The following is a 22,202-nucleotide window of genomic DNA, read 5'->3' as shown; positions in this document are numbered from 1 at the left end:
TGCGCCAGCCCTCTAGCCAGAGCCAGTGCCGTAGTTAGCAAAGCCTCGCTGCCGTAGAGAAGCTCACGTTCATGATGTGCTGCTCCACTGAGAGGGGCGTCCGGGGCCCCTAGTGGACCTAGCCTCGTTCCCTCAGCTCGAACCGCTGCCCACAGGCCTGGAAATGTGTGTGGTCAGACTCAGTCCAGCTCTGGTCGAAGTAATCCTTTGAAACTTCCTTATGAAGGCTCTTGATTATGAATTCGTCCAGTGAGTAGTGGCCAGGCAGGAGTGTGAGAGGGAAAAGAAGTGGTCCCAGAAGATGACCTCAGATTAAGTCATCCCGTGACTCATTTGGTTCTTCCCGCTAGACACCCTTCTTGGTAATGGGGACACATCGCGAACAAGACAAAAATTCCCTGCGCTCAGGGGGCTTAAAGAAAAGGGAAGGGAAGCTTTTTTGGACCAGCTTTAGGTGAAATCAGTTCTTCATTCCTAAGGATGGGCTCGACAGTCTTGCATTGCAGATTCTGCCAATGACCAAATATGATCAAAATATTAGCATTTCATTGCAGTTTTGCTATAGGAGATCGTCTGTGTCTGAGGGCCTCATGGTACTTCCCGACAACAGAATGATGTTTGCAAAGCAACAAACCAAGTACACATCACTAATAGATTACACACTAGGCGGGGCGCCTGGGTGGCTCAGTCTTTTGAGTGTCTGGTTCTTGATTTCGGCTCAGGTCATGATCTCAGGGTCATGGGGTCGAGCCCCATATCAGGCAGCCCACTCAGCAGGGAGGCTGCTTGGGATTCTCTCTCTCTGCCCTTCCCCCCCAATCTCTCAATAAATAAACAAATAAACTCATAAAATAAAATGAAATAAAATATTACACACTAGGCATATGATGCTGAGGGAGTCCTCAGTCCAGCAGGGAGGCCAGTGGGGAGGGATTTGGAAAGGAAGTGAGGGTAGAGAGGTCAGTGGCACAAGACCCAGATGGGGGATAGGGACCCCCTTCGAGGACAATAGAGAAGTTACTAGATCTTCCTAAGTGTAGTCCTGCTCCTGGCTGGGTGGGTGTGTGAGCACCGCTGAGTCTTAGCATAGTGTTTTTAGCAGGTTTTCCTGCTACGGAGAAGGCCAGGCCCCAGGTTTCTGGCCAAATGGTGTGTATATTCTCTCTTTTGCTTTGAATGGACAAACTCCAGACTGTGGATGCATTTATGACAAGAGCAAGAGATGTCATTCATAAAGTCCTTCTATAGAGTTGTCCCTTCATCAAATCTGTGTTTATAGTGGAAGAGCTGTATGACAGTTTAACAATCAGTAATTTTGTATCAGAGCCAAGCCAAGGGGGAAAATCTGCTGAGTGTAGACAAAACTCTGTGGGCAGAACTCCAACCTAGGAAACAGCTTGGCTTTTCCACCAGTGGGCTGTGAAGCTGACCAAATGGCTTGCCCGTGGCATCTTGGGGATTTTTGCTTGTTTTTTATTGTTGATTTGTTTTCTATCAGAAAAATGAGGGTGTGCAACAGACCCTTTCATTTAGTAATTGCATTCCTATTAAAGTACATCCTAAGGGAAAATATTCTCATCAGGCAGAGAACGGATTAGTAGGCGGCCACCCCTACCTTTGTCTGAGCTCCATGCCCCATCCTGCCCCAAAACCTAGCAAGGCTGCAGTGAAGGATTCTGGGCCTGCTCCCCAGTACAGAGATGGGTACAGAGATGGTTTTCTCTTGCCTGTACTCTCAAGCTGACCTCTCTGCCCCAGAGCCCTCTTGCCTGGGTCTCTCGGGTCCAGAGGCTCCACTGTCCTTCCTCCCAGAAGCCACACTGTTCAAGGCTGGTCTTGGTTTTGCCCCTACTATGGTATGACTCTCTCATAGGGCCAAGCTAGAGATAAACAGCCCATGTCCAGCATGAGAGATGATCGTAAATTATGATCCACAAGGTACTGTGGCAAACAAAGAAGATTTTATTTTTTAACAATCAAGAAAATGTGTAACATGACAGAAAGTATATATTAAAAGTGGTGAGGGCAGTGCCTGGGTGGCTCAGTTGGTTAAGCGTCCGACTCTTGATCTCAGCTTATGTCTTGATCTCAGGGTCATGAGTTCAAACTCTGCATTGGGCTCCATGCTGGGCATGGAGCCTACTTAAAAATAATGATGATAAAATGGGAAAAAATGTAGTGAGGAAGGTAACTATGTGAAACTATGATAGTAGGGTGGAGAAAATGGGAAGTCCTACTTTAATGGCTATAGACTTTCAGATTTGCAAAATGGAAAAGTTCCAGAGATTATTACACAATAGTGTAAATACACTTAACACTACTGAACTGCGTGCTTAAAAACGGCTAAGAAGGTAAATTGTATGTGTTTTTTACCACCATGATTAAAAAGTTTTAAAAACTAAAAAAAAGAAAAAGATTGTAGGTGGGCAAAGCCTGGAAGAGAAACTCCCCTCCCCAAAGAAAAACAGTTTTCTTACGTTGGTGTGGTAGAATTCTGGGAAATACTTAATGTACCGTGGTTTTGCAGTGTCGTTAGCACATTACTTTCAAGGTGTGTTTTAATATTGCCTGCCTCCACACCCTGTAAATTCATCACCTGCCTTAATTTGCAGCACGCCTGCCTTCTTGTCCCTTTCTGGACTCTGAGTCGCGGGCACCCAGTCTCACGAACCTCTCTCCCACTGTCACCGTCTGTGTCTTCTCGAAGACCCCAGAAAAGCGATTTGGCCATTCTCACAGCCTCTCAGCACTCTGAGATCTTACTCGAGTCAGGAGATTTGAATTCTTTCCCCAGCTCGTTCTCTTCTGACTTCAGTTCCTTTTAATCAATGCTTCGTCCACTCATTGTGCAAAATATGAGTTGAGAAGTTGAGCTTTCTCTGAGCAGCCCCCCAGCGGCATGAAGCGGTTGGCTCGGCTCTTCCTTGCCCTAGTGGATTGCCCTGCACGTGACTGTAGATGCCTGTTTCATTTGGACCCTCGTCTAAGTGATTTAAAAATCCATCTCCTGGGGAGCCTGGGTGGCTCAGTTGGTTGAAGGTCTGACTCTTGGTTTCAGCTCAGGTCATGATCTCAGCCCAGCATGGGGCTCCGTGCTCAGCGGGGAGTCTGCTTGGGATTCTTGCTCTGTTCCCCTTACGTCTCATGCACACCCCACTCTCCCAGAAACTGAATTATTTTAAAGCAAATCGCAGGCATCGTATCATTTCATCCGAAAATATGTCATTAGTTTGCACTAAAGGACTCTAAGGACTTTTTCTTAAATATAACCACAGTACCGAGTTATCATACCGAGAAATGAATGATTCCCTTATATCCCATTTCTACTCAGGGTTCACATTTCCTTGATTGTCTCACAGAAGTTTTTTAACAGTTGGCTTATTTGAATCAGGATCCACATAATCCCTGTGCAATGCATTTGTTGATCTGTCTTGAAGGTTCTTTGAGTCTCTAGATTCCCCTCCCTGATTTCCTTCCATATGTTGTTGTTGTTGGTATTGAAGAAATCAGGCCTTTTAAAAGATATATGGAATGAATGTATTTACAGCACATTACTCTTGATTCGGTTTTATTAAGCCAATATAAAATTAAGTTTCTGTTCCGTAATTTTATACCCAAAGGTGGTGAAAGCGCTGCATATGCTGAGTGGGAAAGCAGACATGCTAGGAATCCGTGTCAGCCAGCGCTGATTGAGGGAGACCGTGGGTGCAGCATCCTCACCCCGGGGGTCCCCAGAGGGGCTCCTGCGGTGTCTTCAGTCTCAAGATCCTCTGTGGTGCTGGACGTGCTTTCATGCCTTACGTGTATGACCACCTCCCCCCACCCCTGCTTCCTTCCCTCTTCATCCCCTCCAATACGCAGGAGCAGGAGATACTGATCAAAGCAGTTAGGAAGTCAGCAAAGCCAGAAACGGCCAAGAGCCAAAGAAGGCTGGGACAATGAGACCGCTGGCTCCCTGAGGAAGGGGCAGTCTGGGTCCAAGGTCAGAGGAGGGGCTGCAAGCAGAGGAAGCAGGTTTTGGATCAGGCGACTTCCCTCCTCCCTCCTCTCTCAGACCATGAGGCATGTGTGCCCCTTAGTCCAGGTCCTGCCTCCGGTGACCTGGCCCATCCTTTCTGTTTCTGCAGCATTGGGGGAGTCCCTCGTGCATTTATAGAACGGCCTTTTGACCTTTGAAGGCAGTCTTAGTCTTCCCTTTGAGCCTAGCCCATAGTTTAGGAGCATGTCACAGACCATTAAAGCCACAAACCCTTTCACTTTTAACCTCCCACTACCTCTTATTTTTTAAGCACGATATTACAGGAAATGTTTGCCATTCCAAAGCTGAAGTGTGGCGGCCTTGGGGAAATGACTTTATAAAACTCCCTGGATTTTTAGAAAATATGTATGAACCACCCAGTCCCCTCTTTGGCCATCTGGGATATGAAACCGACGGATTCTGTGCAGGAATGGTGACACCCAGATTCATTCCCAGAGTGGAAGCAGGCCTCGAGATCAGACGTCTGCAAGGTGGGGGTTAGCATGGACTCCATGGGTTCACACGCAGGAAAGAAGCGCTAAGCGGGAAGGGCCGAGACGGCGGCGGGGGGGGCGGTTAGCACATTGCCGTTTGCTCACCTGCCGTGTGGCCGAGGACATCTGCCATGCTGGTACATAGAGAAGGTCACACCTTACTGCCCTAGTGTGACCCGGAGCCTGTCTCTGAGTCCATGGTGGTCTCCTAATCTAGGGTGGGGAGAATATTACCTGCCTAGTGCCACTGCTGGGGGGTCAGGCGGTGACCCTCATGTCAGGTAGGCCAAGTCGTGTCAGCCCCAGCAGCCATGCCAGAAGGAGTGGATCATCGCTCTACTTCTTCCATTTCCTTGCCCCTTGAATGTTCTAAGGCTAATCAAAAGAGAGCTCAAATGGGGCGCCTGGGTGGCTCAGTCAGTTAAGGGACTGCCTTTGGCTCGGGTCATGATCCAGGGGTCCTGGGACCGAGTCCCGCTTTGGGCTCCCTGCTCAGCACCGGAGTCTACTTCTCCCCCTCCCCCTGCTCATGCTCTCTCTCGCTCACTCTCTTTCAAATAAATAAATATCTTTTTTTAAAAAGAGAGAGAGAGAAAGAGAGCTTAAATGGTATGATTTCCCTTTGCTTCTCAAACAACAACAAAAGAAGTTCTTTTAGATTTTTCCCTGCACTGTGCGTCTCCACACCCACCCTCCCCCCTTACACATTCCCATTATTAAGCCAGAAAAACCTTCCCGCAGGGTAGGAGGCCGCATAGAGTTGTCCAAACGCCAGTTCTGGCAGCNAAATAAATAAATAAAAATAAAAAGAGAGAGAGAGAAAGAGAGCTCAAATGGTATGATTTCCCTTTGCTTCTCAAACAACAACAAAAGAAGTTCTTTTAGATTTTTCCCTGCACTGTGCGTCTCCACACCCACCCACCCCCCTTACACATTCCCATTATTAAGCCAGAAAAACCTTCCCGCAGGGTAGGAGGCCGCATAGAGTTGTCCAAACGCCAGTTCTGGCAGCTTCTGTGATGAAGAAAAGGCCGCCGTGCTGGAGGAGGGTGTTGGGACTGTCACCCCCCAAAGCCTGTGCCCCTGGAGAACTTTCTCGCTGGGACCTCACGTTCAGCAAGGCTGTTTTGGTGTCGCCGCCGGTCTCTCTATAGAGAGTTTGAGTCCACGTGCGGAGACCAGTGTTCCGGGGTAGAAGTGCTTCGAGCACCTTCTCCGGGGCGGGGGCGCCAGCGCGTCCCCCCAGGCGCAGTCTCTCACTCTGGCCTGCCGTTCTTCCAGGGCGCAGGAGACCTTCATGCAGTGGGATCGGTGCCGACGTTTCTACAACTTCCTCATGGCCGACAACATGAAGAAGATCATCCTCTCACACAGGTACCGCGCCCGCCGCGCTCTCCGGGAGACGGGCACTGAAAGCCAGAGCCCTGGTTCCTCCAGAAGAGCAGCATGAGGGCAGGGGCGCTGCCGCTTCTCTGCCGGTCGCTTTGTGACTTGCCTAGAAACAGACCTGTCCCGAGCTGCCAGATTCACCAAACCGAGTGCTGCCTTCACGATTCCCTATGGATCCAAGACGAGGAACCCTTCTACACCCTTCTTTCCCCAGCTGGAGCAGGCCCGAGGGTGGCCTGTCAGGGCTTAGGAACCTTTCTCCTTGGGCCGCTCCCATGCTCGTCTTCCCTCAGTCCTGCTCAGAACCCTGCAGTGGGGGAGCCGCCGACCAGCGCTTAGAGCGGTGCCCGGCACGCGATAGAAGTCAATAAGTATTAGCGATGCTTTTATTGTTATGGTTGTTATTATGGATACCATCCCTCCCTCTGCCCCCACGCCTGCCTCCCCTCTAGCTGGACTGGGCCACGTGGAGGCCCATGTGCCCTCTGGCCTCTCCCGCACCATTGAGGCCTTGCCCACAGTGCCCTTCCCATCATGTCTGCCCAAACTCTAGGTCCGTCTCAGTTCTCCTCCGTGAAGCCAACTCTTCCACCCCAACTCTTCCAAACCAAGTGGTTTTTCTGTCGCTTCCCCAGTGTGAATCCTGCATCTTGAACTAAACTGTAAAGCACTGGAGGGCTCGGGCTGGTGTTGATTTCCTCAGAGCCTGGCACATCATGGGTGCTCAAACAATACAATTTTCGGTGGGGGGTGGGGGTTGATGTCATCCTAGGAAAGGCAATCTGACTGAATGATCAGCTGCTTATTCTCTTTATTTCAGTGCTTAAAAGAAAATAGGGTACTGCCTATCCCAGCAAAGCACCCCAGACTGGGCTTCCTGTGGGCGGGGTTCACGGGGAGTCTGGGCAAGGCTGGTGCTCACAGGCCCCTCAGGCTGCCAAGCTGCTGGGCCCTCGTGACGGGTGGGTGGAGGACAGAAGGAGACTTCTGTCCCCTGGGCTGACTGGATGCAAACTGTCTTCTCTCAGCTCATGGTGTTTGGGCCCTGAGTCAGGCGTGGCTCAGCTGAGGTTCAGATGGGGCTGGGAGTTTACTGACGTTCCAGAAGGGATGAAGCCAAGCCTCTGACACCAAGTGCCTCTGTCGGCCTCTCCACACCTCTGGAATGGGAAGCAACTCCTCCCAGAGAACGTTTGTATTGGTACAGGGCCCAGTCTTGCCACTAATTAATTAGTCCAGAAGGTCCATCATGTAATTCTTAAAAAATGGAGAGAGTCCTCTGAATGTGCTCCAGGTGTATTTACAGTTTTAAATTACTACAGAGAGCCAAGCATTTAGAAATTTTAGGGCCACTTTAAACTGTGATTTCTAAACTCTAGGTCTATAATCTTCCTAGTAATCTTTTAAGGGAAAAAAATGCTAAAGAAACGTGTTCCTCTTTGAGAGCGACTGTGAACAGATACCAGAACGTTTAGTTTCCGTGATGAGCTTTCTCACCGTAGGGGCCAGAGCGCAAACCCAGTCCTCCTTCAGCTGTGTGCCTGAGACCTTGCAGGGAATGAAAGTCTAAATGTGCACATTTTGATCTCTACCTTTATTATCATCCTCTCAAGATGGATCTTTTTCTTAAGAGAAACAATGACTTCTGAGTATACGTAAGCTTTTTAGTTGACATGGAGAGCCATTGCGTTGCCCCAGCGCCCGATGGGTTTACTGCTGTCTTCCTCGTGAAGTGACAGAAACAGCTCCTAAAGAGAAAGGAGCAGTGTCAGCACCAGTGTGCAGACAGGCCCCCACAACCATAGATGAAGGACCCCCCCACAGTTTGGCTGACCACCTACCCCTCACCACAGAGCCCATCCTCAGACCTCCCCTGCTGTGAAGGGTTTGTAACACAGTCGGCCCTCGAACAATTCGGCTTTGAACTGTGTGGGTGTGTGTGTATGTATATTTTTCTCAGGCCAGTGCTGTAAATGTATTTTCTCTTCCTTAGGATTTTCTCCATAACATTTTCTTTTCTCTAGCTTTCTTTATGGTAGGAATACAGTAGACGATACATGTAACGTACGAAATATGTGTGACTCGACTCTGTTCTCGGCAAGGCTTTGGGTCGACAGGGGGCTGTTAGTAGTTAGGTTTTGGGGGAGCCAGAAATTCCATATGGATTTTCGCCTGTGCCATAAGCTGGTGCCCCTACCCCCACATTGTTCAGGGGTCAACTGTATTCACCTAGGCTCAAACCCGATTTCTGTCTAGCTGCCCCTGAAAAGGAAAATAAGATCTTGACAACCATCTTTCTGCAGTTACTCAAAAGTCGACATTACAGGCTCAACCTCTGGGACATTCTGAAGGCTGAAGGGACCTATTTCTAACTTGCCTCCATATGCCTTCTCAGAGACTCTCCCGGCTTGCCTCTGGGCTGGGAAGCAGGCTCTGCCGTCGGTGTTTATCTTCTGTTCTTTAAAACGTTTTTCAGCTTTATTGAGGTATAACTGACAAAATTGTCAGACGTTTCACGGGTACAACATGATTTGGTTCATCGTCTGCTTCTCCTTCTGTCTGCTGTTGTGTCTCATTCTAGGCAAGCTCTTTTTGGAGACCATGTTAAGAAACCCCAGAGCCTGGAGGACACAGACCTGAGCCGCCTCTACACGGCCACATCCCTGATGCAGATCGATGACAACGTGATGAGGTGTGCACATGTCCAGGGACGGGGCGCCTGGCGGGAGGCTGCAGGCCACCACTGCCTAGCGCGAGGTTTTTCTTCGCCCACTTTAGTGTTAAGGGTTTTTTTTGTTTTTGTTTTTATAGATTTATTTATTGAGAGAGAGAGAGAGAGAGAGGGCACCCCGGGGGGAGAAGCAGAGGGAGAGAGAAACTCAGGCAGACTCCTTGCTGAGCGTGGAGCCCGACATGGGGCTTGATCCCGCAAACGACGAGATCATAACCTGAGCCAAAACCAAGAGTCAGTCGCTTAACCAACTGTGCCACCCAGGTGCCACCAGGGCTTTTTTTATTCTTTGAATAAGTGTCTAGTGTTTAAAAACTGAAGGTCGCACAGAAAAATCCAAATTTCTAGTTGCTCTTAGAAAACAAGGAGAGGGGGCGCCTGGGTGGCACGGCGGTTCAGCGTCTGCCTTCGGCTCAGGGCGTGATCACGGTGTTATGGAATCGAGCCCCACATCAGGCTCCTCCGCTATGAACCTGCTTCTTCCTCTCCCACTCCCCCTGCTTGTGTTCCCTCTCTCGCTGACTGTCTCTATCTCTGTTGAATAAATGGATGGAATCTTTAAAAAAAAAAAAAGAAAAGAAAAGAAAACAAGGAGAGGATCTCACCACTCATTCTGCACTCTTGTGTGGCCTAACTGAGCCGGAACTGGGGAGCTGGGGTGCATACGCCCTACAGTCCTTACCCTGCCTGCTGTGCTCTGACCCTGGGGCCAGGATCAGATGCCACATAATCTACATTGGCAGGAAAAGGAAATATTTCTTCAATCTATGTCTGTCAAAAATAAAAAAACAAAAAATAGACCGAGAAGGCTGTCTGTTGCAAGAAAACAAGAGCGTCTTTCTTTGGGGGCGGGAAGCCTCTCCTGTGAGTGTCCTGCGCAAATCCCGCCCACTTTGTTCCTTTACCCTTCACCTGCCCTCCCCCTTCAGGCACCCGAGGCTGAGACCCTGACAATGTCCTCTTTCCCCTGGTACACATATTTTCTGATTGAGCTTACTGAGCTTAGCCTCAGCTGGAAAAAGCGGCCGTTGATCTCTGACCGCACTTCTCTTTAAAAACCTCATCCTTGGGTTGCCTGGGTGGCTCAGTCGGTTAAGCATCTGACTTCGGCTCAGGTCATGATCCCAGAGTCCTGGGATCAAGCCCCTGTCGGGCTCCCTGCTTAGCAGGGAGTCTGCTTCTCCCCCTCTCCCCTGCTCATACTATCTCTCTCTCTCTATCAAATAAATACATAAAATCTTTTTTAAAAAAAAGAAAAAACCTCATTCTTTTGACTTAATGACCATTTGATACATTCAGGCGTGGTCTAAAGCAAGCTAGGGTTCATCCAATAGATAAGCAGATATTGACCTGAGGGTTCTTATCTTCCTGATGGGATTTTAGTAGCTTTCTTACACCAGGTAACTTTGAAATATGCCTGTTAACAGTTATACAAAGAAAACAGAAGCCATAAAATCACTGGTACATTCAGCAGGTGAGACTAGATTCTGCCCACCCTCACTGGATCGTGTGACTTTATTGTGGTATCTAATAAGAAACGAAACATTTAAATTCCCCATTCATCTTCTGAATTGTTGTAAGCCCCAAAGAGAAGAGTTCCTCAACTCTCCCTAAAGCCTCCCTTTTGAATAGTGCTGGATTGTAGCATTTTCCATGAACATGACCGGTTGGGCAGATCCTCATTAACCCATCACCAGGAGTACTGGAGGACTGGAGCGCTTCCCTGGCCCGCTGAGACCACAGAGGGACTGATTTCATGAGGACAGGTGCCCCAGGTGCCCCAGAGCTGATGGCTGCTCTCAAGTGGGCCCTCACAGTGCAGCCTGAGCTCTCTGGGTTCTTCCCGGGTGGAGACACCCGACATTCACAGCTTCAGGGAGGCATGGTCTTGTGAAGACCCCAGTCAGAATAGAACAAAACCGCCACGCGGAAACCAGAGGCCCTAATGTGTGTCAGAAAGAGGTTTCCAGAGCTCAGGCTGAATAGAGCACAGGGCAGAGCTGAATTGCTGGACTTCCATCCGTGCGGGAGCATGGAAGGTTCTGTTGAGTATCTCTGACTGCTGCTCCATGGGTGGACAGAATTGGTAACTTTCCAGTCCACAGTGGTCGGGGTTCCTCTGCCAGGAAGAATTCTGTTGAAGAGAAAGTTCCCGTAAATGCCTTTGAATATTAGTTTCCTAGTGTCTGCAGTGACATCTGGTTTTATCCTTACTCGAAGGGTGTAACATCTGCTAATAAATACTGTGGATAGCACGTACTGAGTAATGCCTCTGGGCCGGGCACTGTGCTGGCATTCACTTTAATGCCACCAGTGTCAGTGCCATTAAGGAAGGTTACCGTCTCTAGCTGCATTTTACAGAGAGAGAAGCTCAGAGGGGTTAAAGAGTTTGCTAAGGTCACAGAGCCTGTAGGTGGCCAAGTCAGCTCAGCGTCCGATCTCGTGACAAGTATTGCTTTGTCTTTCTCCTTTGCGTGTGTGTGTGTGCGTGTCTCGCAGGAAGTTCCACGGCTATAACTCCCTGAAGGAATATTACGAGGAGGAAAGCTGCATGCGATACCTGCACAGGGTGAGTGGCGGCGTGAACTCTGAGCGAGCAGCCTCTCCGAACCAGTGGCCCTTCCTCCAGCTTCGCACACGTGCATCGAGCACGCTCCACAACGTCCTTGGTGGAGACTCAGCCAGAATCGGGCTCGGACCCCGGCAGCTGTTGGCTTGGGTTTCGTTTCTGAACCAAACTCTGTCCCTCCATGACCTCCGTATATTAATCCCAGAGCTGCCCCTCGGTGCAGAGCGGGACCGGCCTGCTGCTGGGTCTGTGTAAAAGCCCTCGAAATTACCGCGACACCCATGTTTCCCTCTGTCCTCTGCCCGCTTCCTGCTCGGCTCCCATAGATCTGGGTAGATTTCCTGCAGTCCTGGTCTTAGACCCCTTGTTTGGCCCCTGTGCATTTTGTTAGTGTAGCAACTAGAACTAAACTCAAGGTTTCTGCCATGATCCGGTGAGCGCAGAGGAAAACAGATGTATTTCTGCATCCAAATGAGGAACAGGTCTGTTGACAAGGTAGACCGGCTTATATGAGTACAGTTTTCAATAGCTGCAGTAAACTCGGAGTGGGGTCAGTGAAGCCTGCGGCCAACCCTGAACTCCCTGTGGTTTTCACCTGCACCGCCACCAGACCAGTCTCTCATCATTCTGTTTGTACCATTGCTCCTTTTACTCAAACACAGGACTTCCCATTTATCCCCATCAGTGTCCACCTGGTGGTTGAGCCCTCTGCTCGCCCAGCAGAAGCAGGTGATGGTGAATTGCAGTTCTGCCGTCTGTCATACTGCGCCCCCCCCCCGCCACCGGTTAGCATCATCCTCAGGCTTTGGGCGTCTTCCCTTAAGCCACTACAGAGCCCTTGAGCTGCCTAGAGCCGGTGTTCGAGAGAGGCCTCCAGCTCAGCACAACCGGCCGCTGCACTGCCTGGGCCTGAGTGCCCCCCAACAGCCCGTCTACTAAAGTGAAAAGGCCTGTCTTACTAAAATGGATGTTAACTGCTTCCCAGGATCCATCAGCTTCCTCCTGTTTCTCACCTTCAGATTCCTCTAGAAGGGCTCCCTTGTCTGGAGAGGAGCACACTCCCATTTTTCCTCCCCCACCATATAAACGGAATGAATATTTACACAACTCTTTGTAAGATCATTTTTCTGAAAGATGGGCTAACCTGAGATACTGTGAGCCGCATTGAGCCCTGCCTGCCCCCCCTCAGAGCGTGGGGATCATCTAGAATACCAGGAGCTTTGCTCCTGCGTCCACCTGCCAGGCTGCCTCGAGGGCACGCCTCTGATTCATGCCGCTGCCCGGGAAGACAAGGCACCCTCAGTCCACCCTTGCAGCAAACTGAGCAGTGACCTTCTTCCCTTCGCTTCAGAGACATGGCCGGGAGTGAATCTGAGCCTTGAATCAATGGGGTTCGATAGTTTATTTCTGCCTTATTTTCCTGTTGCAGATTTATGTTCCTCTCATGCTGGTTAACGCGGCCGATGACCCCTTGGTGCACGAAAGCCTCCTAACCATTCCCAAATCTCTTTCAGGTAAGTGTTCCTTCCTGCTGCTCCCTCAGCCACTCAGCACATTGCCATGGTAAATTCTGTCCCCTCCACCCGCTGTCACCTCCCGGAGGCCGGTGTTTATGGGGAAGGACATCCCGTGGCAGAGTTCTCTTTCCGCCTGGCCTGATAGTCCTGGGGCTGTGATGGGGCTTGAGCAGAGAGCCTTCTCGTGTCCTGTCCTGGTGCCAGAGATGACCCGTCATTTATATCCATAGCCAAGAGGGGTTTGGGGGAGTCCCCTGGTGTTCTCTGAAGTTATCGTTTCAGGGTTAGTGTTCCATTAAGTCTGAGAGTTGGACTTAAAGAGATATTTTGACTTCAAACCTGACATGAAAAGCAAAACAAAAAAAGCCAGTTCTACTTCTTCTGACAGATAGCCTCTCCATCTGCTTTGAGGATAAAAATATAAGCAGAGAACATGGCTCGTGGGAATGTCGCTGTGCTTCAGGCCGGCTGGGTCTCGCTGCACCCTGGAGAGGAGCTGAGGGGGGAATGAGAAGGGTGGGCAGCAGAGGGAAACACTTGGGAATTCCAAGGGCACCTTGCACTGCAAATCAGATCCCTGGGACCCGTTCTGCTCCCCCCACCCCCCACCCCGTAGCCTTCTGTGGTTACGTTTCTCTTGTAAATATCCTGTATCAACCAGAGCAGGGGGCACTCCTGGTTCCCCCAAGCTAGAGGACTATATAATACAGCAGGCAGAGCCCCATGCCCAGCTGGAGCTCAGGGCCCTGCTCCGAGTGGATGTTGAATGAGATGCAGGTGTGCTGGGTGATAAAAGCCGGCTCTCATCAACCCACTAGCAAACCGTGGGCTTCCTGCGCAAAAGTGACTTGCTCAGTCGCGCGTAGCAGTGAGAGAAAGCCACCGCGCTCTTTCCTTCTGAGGTCCAAAGCAACACCCGTAGCTCTCATGCTGGCACACAGAATTTATGATATAATAACTGAAAAGGAAGAATGGAGGGGATCAGACAAGAAAAGGGCCCCGCAGAGCCAGAACGTGCGTGCCAGGAGGCGCCTCCGAGGCCCGGAGCAGCCAGGCCCCTGTCAGTCTGTCCCCTGGAGAGACAGATGTGTCCGGTGCTCCCCGGCCGCACACAGCTGCCCACTTGGCCACATCTCCAACAGTGGCCTTCCCTAGCGCATGCGGGGCTAACCCACACAGGGACTCCCGAAGTCAGGCCCCAGGTTCGCGGCGCTCGGTGTGGCCATTCCATATATGTTGAGCATCTTAAACACAATCTGCAGCTTTAAGTTCTGGTTTAGTCTTAAAAGATAAGTGTCTATGAGGAAAAAACATCGACTCCACTGAATTGACCTTGTTCTCTAGTAAAAGCGTAAATTCAAGGAGTCCCTACTCAAAGCCTGGCCCCCACCCCTAGCCTCTAGCATGGCCCTCACCTGGAGCTTGTTAGAAATGCAAAACCTCAGCTTCTTCTCTGGGGCTGTTAAAGCAGAATCTGCATTTTAAGGTGCTAGCCCCGTGATGTTGGAGGCGCAGTGAAATTTGGGAAACATCTGGCTATATAATTGAAATGACTTGGCGAGCTTTAGCAATACCAGTGCCTGGATTCGCTCACTCGTGCGCGCGTGCGCGCTCTCTCTCTCTCTCTCTCTCTGTAATACACATCCAAGTTTGAGAACCACTTAGATTTCTAAGTATTTCTTAAGCTGGTGCCCACTCCACGCCAAAGCCAAGCTGCTGCTCCAGGAGCTGGAGCACCGCCCTGCCCAGCCCAGCCCACCTGATCTCCCTCCCGCTTTGGTGAACGAGGCCGAGTAGGAGTCCTCTGGCCTCTTGCTGACCTGGACCTGTGGGGAAAGCCTGGGCCACCCAGGCCAGCTCGCCGTGGCCGGTCCTGCCCTGGAGCTAACCAGTCGGTGACTCACCTGCTGCCTTTCCCCCGCAGAGAAACGGGAGAACGTCATGTTTGTGCTGCCTCTGCACGGAGGCCATCTGGGCTTCTTTGAGGGTTCCGTGCTGTTCCCCGAGCCCCTGACGTGGATGGATAAGCTGGTGGTGGAGTACGCCAATGCCATCTGCCAGTGGGAGCGTAACAAGTCACAGTGCTCTGACACGGAGCAGGTGGAGGCCGAGCTGGAGTGAGGCCTCCTGGACTCTGACGCGGTCCAGCCGCCTCCCCTGGAACCCGCGTCCCTCACTGGCTGTTTCAGGTCCTCCATCTCCCTCAGTGACCTGGATCTGACCTCACGCCATCAGCAGGGACGACCCACCAGGCACACCCCTGCCGGAATAGGCTGCCGTCCCTGGGAGCTCCAGGCTATTTTTGTGCTTAGTTACTGGTTTTCTCCATTGCATTGTTATCCATGGTGACAAGCGACAGGGTTCTCACCCTCCTGTCCACTTTCAGCATTTGATTGCTTTTAAGCCAATTACATCTAGTTTCCCTATTAAAAATGTGTCTAAACAGCAGTTTTGCTTTGCCAATCAAAAGGCTTGTCCCCAGGAGCAGTGAAGGGTGTATGCTGTTTTGTGGTGGTCGTGTGTGTCGTTACATAGAACGTGGTGAGCCCTCGCCCATCTAGGCTGATGCCAAAGAGGCCGGTCAGCATGGGAGCCTAAGCACCTGGGCCTCTCACACTGCCATGTCCTCTTCACGTGGCCAAGAAAGTTCCCTGGAGTCAGGAGCCAGGTTCCTCCTTTACAATCTTCTAAGACAGTCTCCCCACACCTTTGCCAACGATGAGAGTTACTGGGGGCACTTGTTAAAAATTCAGCCTCCCAGGTCCGTCCCCTGGGAGAGGCCGATTCAGTGGGTCTGGGAAGAGGTCTGGAGATTTTAATTTTTGACAAATGGCCCCAGTGATTCTCATCACCAGGCAGATTCGGGAAACGCCGTTCTGCTGCGGGGCCTTGCAGTGGGAAACATCACGGTAGCTCATTTTATGGAAATGTATAGGTAGACGTGTCCCTTAGCTCCCAGGGGCCTCCAAAGCAGCAGTGTCTGTCCTGTCCAGCTGCCCTCGAGTGGCGGCAGTGTGATGTCTCAGGAGAGGGCCTGATGGGGAGTGAAGAGTTCGGGCAACGCCGGACTCTGCTTTTCCCTGGCTGTATGACCCTGGACAGGTCCCTCTGAACTTCCGTTTCTTCACCGATAAAAGGGGGGACTTGGACCCGGTGGATGGCCGAGACGCTGCCAGTTCTAGAGACCCATGACAAACGCGGCTTGCTGAGGGTTGAGAGAACATCCCTCCAGGGAAGCCTGGGAGTTACTCTCCTTGTCTACACCTGTGGATGTCATCGTTTGCCTTTTTTTTTTTTTCCTGTCCCTCCTTTTCATAGAGGTGTTTTGGGTTGTTTTGTTTTGTTTTTAAACATTCAATGGTAATTTTACTTTTTTAACCCAAGTCTTTCTAGCCCTGGCTTTTGATAACCAAACAATTCAAAAGCTGGATCTGAGTTTGGAGAAAGATCTTTCCAACCGAAAAGGGTGTTATTTTGAAACCAGATTTTTAATTTAATAGCCTGTATTTATAGTCTGTTGGATAGATCTTTCCAAAGTATGTCTTTTCAAATGAAAATGTTATTCGAGGTTTCAAGTACTTCTTTTCTCCAATCCTGTGGTACTTGAATATCTAAAAACCCTGCACTTTGGAAAATCAGCAGTTGCTATCTGGAACTAAACGGAACTATGAATGGAATTGCTTGGATACACTTTTTTTTTTTTTAATGTCCTTGCTTCATCTCCTTTGCTCCAGGACAGATAGGATTATAAATAGTGGGTCTGTGTGGATGTTTCAGGGGTAAAGGGAGCCACCTGAGGGCCAGAGTGTGCCCCTCGTGGCCACAGGTGGATGTGGTTTGAGTGTTGGTCCAAGTGACTATGACGGTCCAAGTGACTATGACTATGACCTGAAGTTGTTTTCTGACAATCGCCAGATCATCCTAATTAATACCATCGAGAAAACCACCGTCTCAAAAGATTGAGACTTCTGTGGTCCCCACCATTGCTTTGTTGTAATTTCTCACATACACCAAATTCATGGTTGTGACTTACCCTCCCCAGCTGTTATTTTTCTAGTGCATTTCCTTTCCATGTTCTTTTAGCACAAATTGGCACTTTATCATCTACCCCCTCAATTTGGAAGCTGGTCCCCTCCCCCCCGTTGCTCTTCCCTCCACCCAATAGCACAGCTGTAATCTAGAAGATTCGTAGTCTTGTTTCTTTCCTACAGACCATTTGTGAAAGTAGGTAAACGAAGCAATAACTGAATGGGTCCGAATCACCATCCCAGGAAGCAAGAGATGCCTTGGCCTTTGCCTTAGGTCACATCTGTTGACCTTTTCTGACAGAGTAGTGGCCAGGTACCAGCTCCATTCAGGAAGAGAAAAGCCAGTCCTGTTGTCGCACACCAGGGGGCTGGTGGGTGACCAGAAGTCCCTGGGGTCTGATGGTGGAGGAGAGGCAGGGCCTGGGGCCTGGCCTTTGTCACCACACGACCGGAATTTACCCCATGGGACTGTGGGGGTCACTTCCCAGCTGAAATCTTTCTAGCGTGTGACTCTGAATGGCACTCACATTCCATTTTGGCTCACATGAAATCAACTGAAGTCCTTTGTTCGGGCTTCAGGCTCTCAGGCATGGAAATGAGAATGTGACCGTGGCAGTCTTACAGGAAAATTCTTGTTTGTCCCTGAATGAAAGCACAGAGGCATTGAATTTACAGAGATGCAAACCTGCCTAATAAACAAGGGAGCGGCATTTTATATGTAGGTCAGCTTTTTCCTTCCTCCAGCTTTCTTTGCTTTTCTTCCTGAAGTCATTCATTTCTGATGATAATGGGAGCGCTCTTCTTGCTGTGAAGGTCCTCTTTGGCCTAACACAAGGCCGAATTCTCAAAGAGCATTTGAATATTTTAAAAATCAGAATACAGATAGAAGTTGCGTAGACCTAGGCAATCCTATCGCAGGGATAACACATGAAAAACCAAAGAGGAAAAGCACCCACATCTCTTCTGGCCGTGCTCCCTGTCCCTCAAACAATTTGAAGACAACTAATGAGTAACGGATCCCAGCCAAATTCAGATTATGTAGAAAATGATGTCACGTCTCCTTGATACGTCTTGTTAGAAGGAAATTTAACAGACTTCATGATAAAGCTCTTCTCTTCTCTGCTGTGAGTTTGCGCTAGTGATTCCAGGGCAGAATGAAAGCAGAAAGTTGTTTGCTGTCACTAGATTCTCTTAACCCCTCTGCAGCACAACACACTGGCAGGGGTCCCTGTGACATCCCGTAAGAAGGGAAATATGCCTGAAAGAGGAGCATTCCTTTCCTGACCTGGTGTTAGGGAGCTAGGGTTCAAGAGACCTGGGTTCTCATCCCGATCGTCTCTAATTCACATTGGATTGAAGGCAATCACTTCACCTCTCTGAGCCCCAGGGCCCTCACCTTAGACCATCTTGAAGACCATTCATCTATTTACACATCGTTTGCCTCGGCATTCCCACCTGCCTTCCACGGCCCTCGCAAGTGGTATCGGGTCTGTCAAGCCTCACTCTGGGGGGACTTGGAGAGAGAGAGCTTCTGCATTAAGCCTTTACCAGTGAAGACCCTTGATATGACCCAAAACCCTGTGTCTTTGGCTTCTCTTTAGAATCTCTGTTGTCATCTCAATAGCCTTGCTTCCCCGAGGGTGGTCTTGTGACTGGGACAGGTGCTGACCATCGGAACAAAGCGAATGTCCCCAGCCTTCCGTGGGACTCAGAGCATTGAGATTCACAGTCCTATTTCCCAGGGCAGAAATCCTTCCCTCTCAGGCTTTCATTCTGAAACCACAGTCTTCATTAGAGCCGAGCCTTCTGGATAGCTGAGCTTCGATGCCCGGCATCTGAATGAGAGCTCTCTTTGTAACTGTGTGACTTGAGATCCCCTTTGCCAGCTCCAGAGAAACAATGCCTGTGTTCTTGTTTGTGTTTGCCAGGCAAGCAGATGTCTGAGATGTGAGGGGCTTTTCTTTGCCTGTGCCGTCGATTCTTGGAGCTCAAGTAAAGATCCCCGAAACGTCGCGTGGAGTCAGGAGAACTCAGGGCTTTGTCCTCCAGGCAGGACAGGAGAGTTATGAAAGAGCATTTCCCACCAGAGCACCGCACACAGCATCATCTGGCTTTGTTCTCTGTGCCAAAAGCCTTACCTTGCCCCTAGAGTGTCCCCAGGTGTCCCAACGATGTTGTGGCACTGGAATTCAAGTTCTCTTGCTGTGGAAGTTTGAAGCAAAGCCACAGCAAAGCCAGAGAATCTTCACGTGGCCTGTGTGCTCCTCGCTACGTCAGGCACCCCCCCCCAACAGTACATGTGATTCAGAACTGGCCAAATGTCTCGTCCCCCGACGCCTCTCTTCCTTCTCGGCCTTGCTCTGTTGTTCACAGCCGCTTTGGATCACTGGGAGGCTTCAAAAAGCCACAAAGTGTGGCCTGTCTGTGGCATTTAGAGGCCGAGCTCTGTTATCTAAGCAGAAGGAAGGACCCCCTTCTTCATAAGGTGGGATTGCTTTTGCCAAATTGTACTCAAAGCTAAGGGGAAGGGAGCGGGCCCCCGCTGGCTGTGAGAACCGGAAGGCTATCCAGAACAAACGATGCTCCCTCTTGCCTGTCTCACTGCTGCTGCGGACTCCGGACACCGCAGTCCAGGCATCCTCCCCAAGTGGCCCTGGGAGGCAGGCAGGCTGGAGAGTCAGGCTTGCCAGCCATTCTCAGCCTCGCAGACAGTAGACAGCTGCCCCTTCTGGAAGAGTCAGCCTCCCCCTGCCCCCCGAACGGTTTTTCCTGACACGTATGTGGGGGGGAAAGCGTTTGTGTATCTAATGAACAAGCTGGAGTCCATTTCTAACCAGTGGATTAAGTCTACCTTGACTCCGTTCAATTAATACGGAAATTTAGAACCTACCTTCTCCCCGTTCTGGTCCCCACTATCCAAGAAATCTATTGCCGTAAATTGGGGACAGTCCACTTCTAGCACCTGTAGAAAGGCCCTTCTTCTCAAAGGCCAGCTCCTTCCCGACCACCCACATTGAGGAGTCCCCAGTCACTGAGAAGAACTGCTGACCCCCTCGGTCCCCATGCCAGCCACTTCTCTACCAGACCCGGGGACTTGGTCCATCCTGAGGGTAGGACTTAGGTTTTGTCTGGCTTTGTTTTGGCCTCTTCCGTCGTCCTAAGCACAAGTCCGCGTAGAGTCCTGTCACCTCTCCACACCAGTTCCCGATGGTCTGGGTCTCTCCCACTGCCTCAGGAAGACCTTCACTGTACTCGAGCCTTTGACTTCTGCCACTGCGGCTGCCTCAGCAACACCAGGGCTGGGGGCGGCGTGGGGGCGGTTCCATCTCTCCTTTCCCTGGTTGGACTCGCTCAGCTGCACTCTTCTGTTGGCAGATCTGCTTCCAGATTGATTTTTGAGAACCATCACTCTGACATTCCTAATGTTTTTGTTTTGTTTGCTTTTGTTTTCTTTGATTTTCTGAAACATCCGATGCTGCCCTGCAAATCACGTGTTTTTGAGTTTGTGTTCTGAAAGCCTCCGTGCCGCCGGATTTTGGGGGGTGGTGGTGGGAAATACAGGATCCTCCAGCACAGGGGCATTTAAGATTTGCAACTAGCAATGCAATTTTTTCTAAATATGAGGATATTTACCTTTATTAAGAAATTATACTAAACAACGGTGTCCTTGATCATTTTATGTTCTCATTTGACTTTTGGCTCTATTTTGATTCTGTGTGTTGGTGGTAAACGAAGATCATTACAAACAAAAACTGTAATTTTGTTATCTTTGATTCAATGGAATTTCTTTACTTAAATAAAAGGTTAAAAATGTGGCGTGGCTGTGTGTCCTTTGTACAGTGGGAGTTTCTGTCTAAAAGGATTCTTCCTGTGCCCTCACCGAACGTGAGCTTGAAGGAAGCGGGCACAACACCAAGTTCTTAATCACAACTGATTTTATCCCAGCCTTGCAAGCAAATACTAAAGAAATGACCAGCCCGCAGCTGTCTTCACACACCCAACCTCTCCAGACAAGAAAGCCAGAGCATGAGATAGCACCCAACACTGGAATCACCTACTCTCTAAAGTGAAACTTGCAGAGGAAATGTGAGGTGAGATAGAAATGGTGGTTGCCATGTGTGATTTGCATGCTTGTTCTAAGGAACGTTCTTTGAAAAGACTGAGAGAACATCGCCTAAATTAAGATTCTGTTGGGTTGGGGGCATCTGGGTAACTTAGTCGGCGAAGCATCTGCCTTCGGCTCAGGTCCTGGGATCGAGCCCCTGCTCACTCTCTCTCTCAAATAAATAATACAAAGATAATATTGGGTTGGAAAAAAATTATATTGGGTTGGTTGATTGATGGTGGTTTCTTCTCCTTTGTATCTGTCTGAATCCAAGCTAAGGGTCTTCCAGGGCCAGGGACCGGCTCCACCAGGAGAGAGATACTAGTCCATGCTCTCCCGCCCAAGAGCTTTGCACGCAGTTTTCTTCCCTCCTTGGCTCTGCAAAACCTCTGACCAGTTGGGCGGGCGGGGCGGGGGGGTGTTGGTTCTGGAGGGTGTGCATTACACGACCTAAGAATGCCCACTATCAAATTCCCCAGTTCACCCCTCTCTAGTAAGCAAGCTTCCCCCGCTTCCTTTCCCCCACACAACAGCCAGATTCTTTTGATCCAAGAAAACCACCTTGTAAAGAACACCACCTATGAAAAGTACATACGGAAGAGATCTCAGGTCCAGGATGTCGGGTTGGTCGATGCTGGCAGCTTGCCGAGGTGGTCGGCACCTTAGCTGAGCCTCTCCTGAGGCAACCCTATACCTCTGTGGCTCAGTGACATTCACCTACGATCACTCGCCGTCCCAACGGGGCTGTAGTTCATTACAGCTTTCATCAGCGGGCCCCTCTGCTCTAGCCCTGTGGGGGAGGACCTGCCCATGGTAAGGACCAAACACCTAACTGGGTGTCCACGTGAATGACAGCCTCTTTCCTCTCTCAGGTATGCCGCTTTGAGGGGCTTACCTGTATTCGTGTGATTGGGAAGACAGTCCAGGAAGCTTGGCCTTGAACTGCGGAATCTCTACCCCAAAGGGGTTAAGTTAAACCCCCCTCTCCCTGTGGCTATGCGCACCCAGAAACTTCCCTTCGATTCATGCTCTCTACCCCATTTAGAAATGCCCAGCATCTCTACCAAAGACAGTTTGGTTTCCTCTTAAAGTTACTGCCTCCTTTATCTAATGATGGTTGGTGAAACGGACCGGGAATAAATGAAGTTCTAGTTTCATTGTCCCTTTTCCCCTTCCTACCCGCACCTCCCCCAGCCCCAGAAATAAACATCTGGTGCAAAGCCTGAGGAGTGATAGGGCCGAAAGGATTTGGAGCCAGAGTTGCTGGTCAAGGTCCCATCTCTGATCCTGAGCAAATTTAACCTCGGGTTTTTTAGTCGTTTTTTTTTTTTTTTTTTTTTTTTTTCCTTTA

General features: G+C 50.0%; 1 protein-coding gene across 1 annotated transcript in view; it reads left to right on the top strand.

The window, feature by feature from the left end:
* The window catches only part of ABHD2 (abhydrolase domain containing 2, acylglycerol lipase), a 98,734-nt gene extending 78,175 nt beyond the window's left edge, over nt 1–20,559 (top strand). The window contains exons 7-11 of the mRNA XM_002919557.4: nt 5,794–5,886; nt 8,483–8,593; nt 11,132–11,201; nt 12,631–12,715; nt 14,643–20,559. Coding sequence (XP_002919603.1) covers nt 5,794–5,886; nt 8,483–8,593; nt 11,132–11,201; nt 12,631–12,715; nt 14,643–14,839 — 556 coding nt within the window. The 3' untranslated portion in view covers nt 14,840–20,559. The remainder of the gene's footprint in view (nt 1–5,793; nt 5,887–8,482; nt 8,594–11,131; nt 11,202–12,630; nt 12,716–14,642) is intronic.
* Nucleotides 20,560–22,202: the final 1,643 nt, after the last annotated feature.

The sequence above is a fragment of the Ailuropoda melanoleuca genome, chromosome 9, assembly GCF_002007445.2.
Source record: "Ailuropoda melanoleuca isolate Jingjing chromosome 9, ASM200744v2, whole genome shotgun sequence".
In the NCBI taxonomy this organism is placed as follows: domain Eukaryota; kingdom Metazoa; phylum Chordata; class Mammalia; order Carnivora; family Ursidae; genus Ailuropoda; species Ailuropoda melanoleuca.
This window is presented reverse-complemented; position numbering and strand designations above follow the sequence as displayed.